General features: G+C 43.9%; 1 protein-coding gene across 1 annotated transcript; it reads right to left on the bottom strand.

Annotated features, from left to right (window-relative positions):
* Positions 1–262: 262 nt before the first annotated feature.
* Positions 263–8,499, bottom strand: TNFAIP1 (tumor necrosis factor, alpha-induced protein 1 (endothelial)). Its single transcript, XM_009865540.1, has 6 exons — positions 8,210–8,499; positions 6,009–6,178; positions 4,519–4,608; positions 4,362–4,414; positions 1,723–1,918; positions 263–728 (listed from the first exon to the last, which is right to left on the bottom strand). Exons 1-6 carry the CDS (start codon positions 8,424–8,426, stop codon positions 510–512), a joined length of 945 nt encoding a protein of 314 aa, XP_009863842.1. The 5' UTR covers positions 8,427–8,499; the 3' UTR covers positions 263–509.
* Positions 8,500–9,785: the final 1,286 nt, after the last annotated feature.

Genomic DNA, 9,785 nt, shown 5'->3' with positions numbered 1-9,785 from the left:
GGAGGTTACCAGGTGTACTGTTTGCTAACACTTGTCACGTTCAAGCTCCCTCAACCCTCTCTTCAGTATCCTGATTTAAAAACTGCAAGTTTTGTTACACAAAACCCTAAAAGGGCAGGTATCTGGAAAAAGACTTTCAAATCACGTGATCTCATTTGGGAAAAGCAGTACTTCTCTCGTGAAGTAAGAAAACCAGCAAGTCTCTAGATGCACAAGAGCAGCCACAAGCCGTCAGATTTGGCGTTTGGAACTCCGCTCACCGTGTGGCAGGAAGAGGGGGCCAGTCTGCGTTTAAAGCACGTGGCGCAAAGTTAACGTCTCATTTCTCAGAGCCCCTGGCCTTTAGTGTTGCTTTGTCCGCACAAATGCCCGTTTGTTTCTCTCAGGAGCCAAGAAGCCAAATGAAGATCAATCCACAGAGTCCAACTGATCCTTCCCCACTTCCTGAACTCCCTCAAAGCATGTCGATACCAGGCTTGGCACCAAACCGTTTCTCCACGACTGAGATGCTAGTGGCCGAGCTGACGGTCATCATAGGTGCTGTATCTCTTCACGTGGATTCGGCGCACTCGATCACGAAGTTCAAAACACTCATCATCCTCGCTGTGAGATGCCTGGCTTCGGCTCCTGCTTGTTGCTTCCAGCAGAGAGTTATCAGGAACCCGCGGCGTTTCATACAGTAAGACATTTAGTGTTTCCTCATAAATTCGTGCCTCAGGGAATTCAACCTGCAAAGAAAAAAACAGCACAGGTCCTTTTCCCAATCTGCACAGGATAATGTGACTGGAACACATACCCGTAAGTAAAAAAATACTTTAGCCATAAAAATACATACACTATAGAGAGAGTCAAACAACTGTAAGTGAGGAAGATGAGCAAAGCAGCCTAACTCCTAGTAAAGGAAAAGAAAAACCCCTCACCTTTTAGATAGTTCTAGAATGGAATACAGCATTTCTGATTCCTCAGTGCTGACGCTGGCCTCTGGTCACCTTACCTGCACCCCTGCAAGTCAGGAGCTAACTCCTGAGGTTAGGGAAATGCATGCTAATCATTATCAGGTTTTCATGCATGTGACTCATCTCTTTAGGAAGTAGTGTGCTTGACAGCAAGTCTTTAGGTAACCTGTGCAACCTTTTTGGCATCTGTTTTCCAAGACTGGAGAAATTAACACTCGCAGGCACAACCATTTAGTCCAATTACATGCAACGATTACATCAGTGCAAGTGAAACACGGCACAAAGTACTGCAACAAAGCACACTTATGTAGGTGTAATTAGGAGCAGGATTATATCTTTAATTCATTTACTTAAGAAAAGAATTTCAGGGCATTTATATGCTTTAGGGACACAAAGTCCATCAACTTTAAGAGACTAGTGCTAAAATCTGAGTGCTTTCAGAATTCGCATTCTCAGTCTTTCCTTCTTCAAACCTGCTACCATATTTAGTCCTCTCTGAGTTCTAGCTAGCACGCAGCATCTTTTGCCAAGGCACCAGCTCCTGCTGCAGCCCCTAGGCAGCGAGCCATCCCAGTAACTCCCATGTCACTGCCCGTCATTCCCAGTCAATATTCAGGATAGTTGGTATCAAAGCTTTTCCAGTAGGTGACGCTGCTTGCCCCATGCCATTTGGCCTGAAGTTATACAAAATCTGTATCGTTCTGCAGGGTACCATCAACACGATTTCCTTTTAGCCATAAGAGTCAGGTGGGTAAGACTCCCTTACCTTGGTTTGCTTCTTCTCTGTAGCATACACTATAGAGGTACAACAGACTTCAGCGAGTTTTCGACCCTGTCCATAGAAAGACCAGCAGCAGATTTCATCCCCTATAACATCCTTAATGAAGAGTACTCTGCCGTTGAATCGGAGAGAGAGTTTGTCAAACAGTTCTATGTTCTTCAGTAAGTTGTCATCTGAGTTACTGAAACACAGCAACAAAGGAAGGAATATGGGTTTTGAGGTTTTCCAGCCAGCCATCCCTACAGAGTTTCTATGCCTATTCCACCAGTTTTAAGCATTGATCTAACTGCAGAACACAAATAAGTAGTGACTCATTGCCATATGCTGCCAAGAAAAAAGGAGGTAATAGCCAATTTCGGATATAAATAAGATGCTCTGATCCCCATGAGCAAACATATCAGCCTTTAGAGGCCAAGTTATATCATTAATAACGACAGCACAATTTCCCAAATAATTACATCAACTCTCCACAACTATCTCTTGACTGACACTCAGGACGACTAAATCCCAGGATAACTGCGCTTCTCTTTAGCTTGGTAACACCAAAAGCCCAGAGGCGATGACTGTTAGGCTGCCAGCTCAAAAGCAAGGTGCTCTGCACGTAATGCTAGTACGCCACATACATGTTTCTAGGGTGAATACATTATTTAGGAAACTAAGTTTTATTGACAGTCAATGCACGCAGGATCTTAATTACTAGAGGAAAAAAAAAACCAAAACCCCAAATATCGTATTATAGTTTTAAAATCAAGTAAAGCTATCAGAAGGCTATTCTTAAAATTTAAAGTATTTTACTTAAGTAAAAACATCGTGGTCAATCAATGTCCAACAACTTCATTAAGCAAAACCCCAAAAACCTAAAAGCCCTGCTCCTCCATTAGCTTGAATGCAGCTGTACTGAAACAAGTACTCTGTGCAACTTGGCTGGAAAATCATCTGCAGATATGTGGAAATCAGTGAACGCAGTATTGCCTAGACAACTAAGCCAGCCTTGCCAGTAAAATTCCTTCCTCTTTGGGCCAGGAGCTCAAGGTTCACACCTTGCTGCCAAGAATCCACCCAGAGACGTGACATCGTACTTCTGTATGCGGTACCTCAACTTTTGCGAGTGGCCTGGGAAGGCTACGAGATACTCGTGAATCTGCTACAAAGACCACCCAGCCAGGCTTTATATATGATACTTAGTCTGACGAGTATTTCTGTTCAGATTTGAATCAAAAGAGAAGGATGTACACCCAGAAAAAAATCTCCAGCTTGCAAGAATCATTTGATAAAGTGACCTGGGATTCCACTGGGGACAAGTCCCAGCCTCTATCAAGTGGCAGAGCTGGGAAAACAATGTGGAAGTCTTCACCCATTGATGTTATTAGCCCACACTGCCAATGTAACTGAGAAAGCTCCTTTTGTTCTGCTGATTAGGAAGAGAAGGAAAAAATCTCTGCTTGCTAGCAGCCAGTGTGGATGCCTCATTTAAAGCCCTTCAAGGCATGCCGATTCGTGTGCAAGGAATAATTAGATGCCTACAGCTAGTTGAGATAGCAGCACCTCCTGGTATCTAGGATTCGATTCTGCTGCTCTCATTACTAGTACGTTTTCATTTCCAGGCCCACGGTGACTAACGTGCTGCTCTGTGCTTGCTTTAACGGCACTGCTGTAAGCTAAAGGGTAACGCAGGGAGGAGCCCAACACGGCTGGCAGATGCAGAAATGCTGTAAGCTAAAGGGTAACGCAGGGAGGAGTCCAACACGACTGGCAGATGCAGAATGCAGTCTGCTGAAAAACAGGCTGCTCTTTAGCACTCCCACAGGTAGCGTTTCCTGACTACCTGAAATATCACGATTGTTAGAATCCATCTCTCTAAGAGACCGACAATCAGTTTGTCTAGAGAGAAAAGCTTCCAAGATTGCATCTCAGACTGAAAAGGCTAAAAATGAGGATTCTGAATAGCATAAAGGATTACTCACATCACTTCAATAACTGGTTTGGGAAAATCTAAAGCCATTCTGATAGCATCAGAACAAAGGGGATCGTGAAACCTCTGGCATAAAACTAAGTAAATAACATTACTTTATACAGAAGGAAAGCCAGTAAATTCTTGCCCTGGCCCTGACTGGGTTGCTCCTGAGAAGAACAGATCGTTTCCTTTGTAATCAAATAATTAACTTATTTAGAGGCAATGGAACACCAGCAATGTCTGCAGATCAGAGTAAAAGAGTGCTGGCAGAGGTACATGCAGACTCAAAGCCAAAGCAAAACTGAGGAGGTGGGCATCATGGCTGCAGTAGCTGTGCTCTAGCAAGGTAATGCTCTGGTTACCACTTAGTGTCACATTACCCAAGTTAGATCTAGTTTCAGCCAGTATAAAAAGCCTCATTGTTCTTATCGCTTGTCCTTTGCTTCTGTTCATTACTCTCGCACAACAGACCTGCACGCTAGACCACAGCAGTTTATTGTGTCCTCTCCCTGTTTAGATTCACATCAGTCAAAAATAACCGTTCTCAAATTCATAGAACATTGTTGTAAGCAAAAAAAGCCAACCCCAAGTTAGGTCCTACCACATCTTCCTCCACTCTCATAGTCAAAAGGAAACTTTCCCATTACAGTCAGGGAAAAAAAAGACATACCTGGTGTAGGAGTATTTATTGTTGCTTCTATTATAAAGCAGCTTAACGACAGGCTATTGGGAGAGAAAGAAAAAAAAGCAGAGAAGGTAAGTTCTGTGCTGGAGTACATTTAGAAAAAATTCAATTTCTCACTGGGTAGTTGTGGAAAAGCAGTTACTTTCACTGATGATTCTATCAGTCTCTCCTCTTCTTTTGGAGACGTGATAATAGGGATGCTACACACAGGTTCATACAAGTCTTTCTTGTCCTGTTGTAAAGGAAGAAGAGAGAGAGGAAATAAACTCAGGAGAGATAGATGCTAAAGCTAACATCTGCTGTTGCTGTCTTCTTCAACCCCTGCGGCCATGTGCCCAGATCCTGTGATGCAAAGGAGAAGCTCTGTGTTGCTATAGTAACCACACTGCGCTACCTTGATCCGCAACCCAGAAACACGGCGGAGAGATTTCTTATCCCCAGAAGGCAGCAGTAATTGAAATGGGGGGATGCAGGTGGGTATCCTTCTCAGCTACACCAAGGACTCCAAGCTCAAGCTGTATTTGGTTTAAGAGGGTTCATTATTCCAATCTCTGTTTGAAGAAGAGGATAGCAAGAGTTTGCGCTAGTTTTAATCAACTCAAACCACCGCCGTACATCAGAACATATAACCCCTGTGAACTGAGCCCTGGGCAAGGGACTTCGGCCCCGTGTGATACAAAAGCAACAACCAGGAGCGGGCAGCACAGCCTGTGACTCCACGTTCCTCATGCAGCAAATTATGAAAGCTCAGTGGCTAATAGGAAAGCCCTAGAACATTTTGTTTTTAGAAGAAAGGTTTCAAATTCCAAACCAGAAGGAAAATTGTCAGCGTGGCTTTGCATTTTTCTCAATGGATACAAGAAGTATGTTGAACCTAGCAGGTCAGGCATTTAGTAATTGCTAAGTTTTGTCCCGCAAGAAAACATTCATGTCACAATCTTAAGACTAATAATAAATTGTACATATTGCATCTGGACTAACCTTACTAAAAAGTTGACAGAACAAGCTGAAATCAATCAGCTGAATGCACAGGGACTTGTCAAGTGAGTTAAACAACTATGGGCTTACGTATTTGCAAAACTGATACAGAGAGAAGCTCTTAGCGTACTCAGTGTTTACCATAGAGGTCTTTTTCTCCATTAAGATTCAAACTTAGAAAAAACAGTTATCATGTTTTCGAAGATTCAAGCCCGTTCTGCCTATAAATATCTAATTACAAGTGGCGCAATTTGGAGGAAATTCAGACAAGGGCCATAAGGTCTTTTAAAACATATGCTGAAACTAATCATGTTTATTCAATCAGTTTCCTTTACATTTCTGGCTCTTATTTAATTTCACACAAGAGGAACTCATTTGCCATCTACTGCCTAAATAAAATTAAAAAAATAAACCAAATAGAAAAGAACCAGTGCTTCTATTTAAATGACAAATGGCGAATACAACTTCTGCTTTATTCATCCTCCTGGCATCGCTGTGAACTCACCTGACTGCTGTCTCATTTTCTCTCCAGCTCCTCACATTTAAGACTTGATGCCATCTCTAAGGCCACGAAATACTCGCTGAAGTTGTCTTCAGTAAGTTTTATAACCAAAACACCCACAAGAAACTTAAGGGGCTACTTCTACTTCTTACCTGCAAGGCTGCTTGGCATATGTCCACCAAGCCCTGAATGAGATAATATTTGGCTTCTGCCATCAATTCTTTGATCTCCTGTCTATGTTTTGGAAGTGCAATCGTGTCATCTCGGAGATAGTTTAAAATTGTTCCGAAGTGCTTCCCACAACGGTCTATAAGGATCCAGCCTGAAAAAGAACCATCACATCATCTCGGTGAGCTCAACATGAAGGGGCAAGAGAAAGCTCCTTGGAGACGTTAAATGTGCTTGATGTCTCCAGAAACCGCACAATGCTCTTCCCACCTCATTCCGTGGAAGTCCCTGTGACTTTGAGCAAACTGAAGTTGGTTGCAGAACACAAACTGACGGTGGAACCATTCCTTAGGTACCTCCCGCACGCTCTCACTACGTTCCAGCACCCCAAAAGAAAAGCCTCAAGCTAAAATTATTTGGCTTCCTATCGTGAGACACTAAAACTGCCGCAGGAACCTGACTGTGCTCTATCAACTGATTCGTCAGTGCGTTGCCTGAACAAAATTATTACCTGTGCTTCCTCTTTTCTGTGCTTGGTTCTGAACCTTTTCAACTACTATAGGAAGCCTAATTTACCTCTATTTAACTGACCGTCCAAGCCATTCAAACCTTTAAAAAAACAAAGCCAAAAAAAAATAAAATGCACTTATTGTTAGGTAGCTTGTTTCTTTTAGAGACTTGTCATGCACCCAACAAGCTGGGGGTGTGCTCTACTTGTGTGGGAGTAAATGTAATAGCTTTGGCTACAGCGCCATGCTGGGCAATGAGAAACTTATTGCTCAGAAAGCCAAGGAAAGACTAGAAGAGAGAATTCACCGGTGTTTGCACCAAGGAGGTTTGGGGTAAGTTCTGTGGCCTAATGAGAAGAATTTGGCAGTTTTCCAACTGCATCTTCTGTTGCTGTTCAGCGTTAAAGAGAGGAGAATTCTGAAGGTGCCATAAGGTAGAAGTGGCCCAGAAAACCCAGTCTGGGGAAAAAAGCTCCAAAACAGGAGCAAAGAATAGGACAGAGACAAATCAGGAGGGAGCGGAGAGAGGATGCAGCACAGGAAACAGTAGTACACAGACAGGTCTTGCATTTTTCACATATCCCTGAAGTCACATTCACTAGGAAACAGGATGTCTGACTCGCTGGCAAACAATGGCCACGTAGGATGCACACACGCAGTGCCAAAGCCTTCCCCACAGTGTGGAAGGCAAGCCAAGAAGTGCTATTTTGGGACCTAGGCGCAGAAAACCAAATAGAAAAGCAGGCTGAAGCACAGCTAGAGTCTCCAGCTGTAGCTGTCAGAAAACAAGCCTCGCTTTCTGTTCAGGCTGAGGGTCTTAAACCCAAGGACTAAATGGATTTAGTTGTACGCAACTCTCAATGAAATGCAACCTGCTCAAGGGGAACTTGGTCTAAATGAGATGCAAAATCCAGAGAGTTGTTTCGCCTTAAGGAAACACCCTGGCGTGCCTCAGGTTTAAGCTGAGGTAACCTGGGCAGCGGGGAGAGCCCTCACATAGGAGCATTCAGAAACACCAAGAGGTTAAACATTCGCCAACCTTTCTCAGCCTCTTCCCTGCAGCGCCACAACCCTCATTCCTGGGTGTCATTTTGCCCTGGACTATTAAAGAGAGGAAAACAAAAGCACTCACAGCTACTGCTGATACTGCTTTTCTCACTTGTTCCACTCTCTGTAATTTATTGTGGATTTCTGTAATGCCAATACACAGTGGGCAGCAGGAGGTGACACACTGCTTGGCTGACGGCTAAACACTGTCACAGCATCGTAAGCCCCAAGTGGAACGTGCCACTGAGAGGAAGAAAAAAAGAATTTCCAACACAGCAAGCATGGCTGTTCTGAGTTTTAAAGGTTTCCAGTGATGCCACATAAATGACAACCCACACGCTGTCTGTTCTGCCTTTGTAACAACACCAACAACCTGCACGCCGGCTGGGATTGCAGGAAAGAGAACCAGTCCTTCCGCTAGTTAATTTTAGTGACAAAAGAACACATTCTCATACAGCACAGAGCACTGTTAACGCAGTGGAAGTTGGTTGCCTGACGTTTCGAGTTATTTTTGGAATACGTATCCTTCCCTACACCCTTAGCTGAGCACAGTCTTAAGATATTTAAAAAACCACCACCGAAACCCTGTTGTTTTACAAAATCCTAACCAAAAAGAGACACTCCCTCACCTTCCTTGTCCGTGAGCACCTCCATTCTGCCGCTGAACATGGCCTTCAGCATCGTGTCGTGCCTGGTCAGCACCTGCACCGTGGTGTAATACAAAGAGCCCCCGACGTTGAGGCGCACGTACTTGTTGCCGAGGCTGCCCCCTTTGAAGCTGCAGGTTTTGGGCTTGGGCCCGGCCACGGGGCAGAGGGTGGTGGTTAGACACGTGTCCCCCGACATCTCCTTCTGTAGGTAGATGACGACCCTGCAGAGTGTGGGCTTGACAGATTCCGCCGTGATTGGTGAGGAGTCACGGGTCGCCAGAGGGGGACGGCGACGCAAGAGCAGTCATAACCACGGGGCCCTTCAAACACCAACGCATGAGGTTAAGGCAGGAGCCTGGAATTTTCATCTGCAATAACAATGCAAAGTCCACAACAAAGAGGAGATACTTTCAGTGAGTTCCTAAGGACGGGTTTACACACATTCTGACAAAACCAGACGCAGGTGTTTGTCAGGCAACTCATACAGCGGCTGCATTACTGCCAGCAACACTCACAAAACTTTTCTGGAATTCCCGTTGTTCCATCTTTAGCCGACATGACAAACACCACATGTACCATGCAATACTGCAGCCCAAGTTTAAACACTAGCTGGAATTCAATTTCCCCCAGAAATGCAGCATTTTTGTGGGTGTGCAGAGCTGAAAGACAATGGAAGAGCTTTCTGCCCTCCCTCTAGCACGTCTGTAGGTGTAGGGGCGGTTGCTATTTTGTTTTTTAAACTGGAGACGCTTTACAAATGTCTCTTTGAGTGCCTGGACACTGAAACCCTGGACCATAATGTTCTAGTTCCTGGCAACCCCCTTCATTCAAAACTCTTCCTCATCCATCCTGTTTGCCCAGTAGCCAATGTAGTTTTAAAGAACAAAAAAAAAATCAATTAAACCCACTCCTATCACAAAGTACGTCCAGTCTCTGGAATATTTGTCTTAGAAAACCAGCTAGACATCTGCGTTTCATTCTCTCCACAGCCTTGCTATCCTTATTTTCCCACTGAAAATAAGCCCAAAATGGAAACAAACAAATAAAAGAATGTAACTCTGTCAGATGTGCCAGACATTAATCTCTTTAACAAGAAAAGTACAAACACAAACTTCTTGCCTATCCTCCTTCCAATACTTATTGTTCTCAAGAACATTTTGCTGATGTTTGTTTGTTTAAAACTCTTTCATACTACAGACACCTCTCTGTTCTGTGCCTATGGCACATGAGTAACCTTTAATAAATAAATATAATAACCTGCTAACGACGTTGTTGTTCCTCCTCTTTCTTCTCACTCCACCTCAGCTTTCAACACAGAAAAACCTCACAACCCCCCGCCTGTACAGCAAATTATTCAGCAGCTACAGATGGTACCTTCAAATTGGCAGAGAACTGAATAACTCCAGAACTTAGAACAGCACTTAAAATGGAACGTTACTCTGCAGCTCCTCACTCAATTATTGCCATTTAACGCTCCAAACAACGTCTGTTAAATAACGAGCAACACAAATAGTGCGCAGAGCGTCGAGACACAAACCAATTGAAGAATTTTTAT

Source organism: Apaloderma vittatum, unplaced genomic scaffold (genome assembly GCF_000703405.1).
Source record: "Apaloderma vittatum isolate BGI_N311 unplaced genomic scaffold, ASM70340v1 scaffold29552, whole genome shotgun sequence".
Lineage (NCBI taxonomy): Eukaryota > Metazoa > Chordata > Aves > Trogoniformes > Trogonidae > Apaloderma > Apaloderma vittatum.
This window is presented reverse-complemented; position numbering and strand designations above follow the sequence as displayed.

Coding starts and splice junctions, on each gene's coding strand:
- TNFAIP1 (XM_009865540.1), bottom strand. CDS start 8,426: ATGTCGGGGGACACGTGTCTAACCACCACCCTCTGCCCCGTGGCCGGG. Junction 4,609..6,008: donor TATGCCAAGCAGCCTTGCAG/GTAAGAAGTAGA, acceptor CCTTTACAACAG/GACAAGAAAGACTTGTATGA. Junction 4,415..4,518: donor TGATAGAATCATCAGTGAAA/GTAACTGCTTTT, acceptor CTCTCCCAATAG/CCTGTCGTTAAGCTGCTTTA.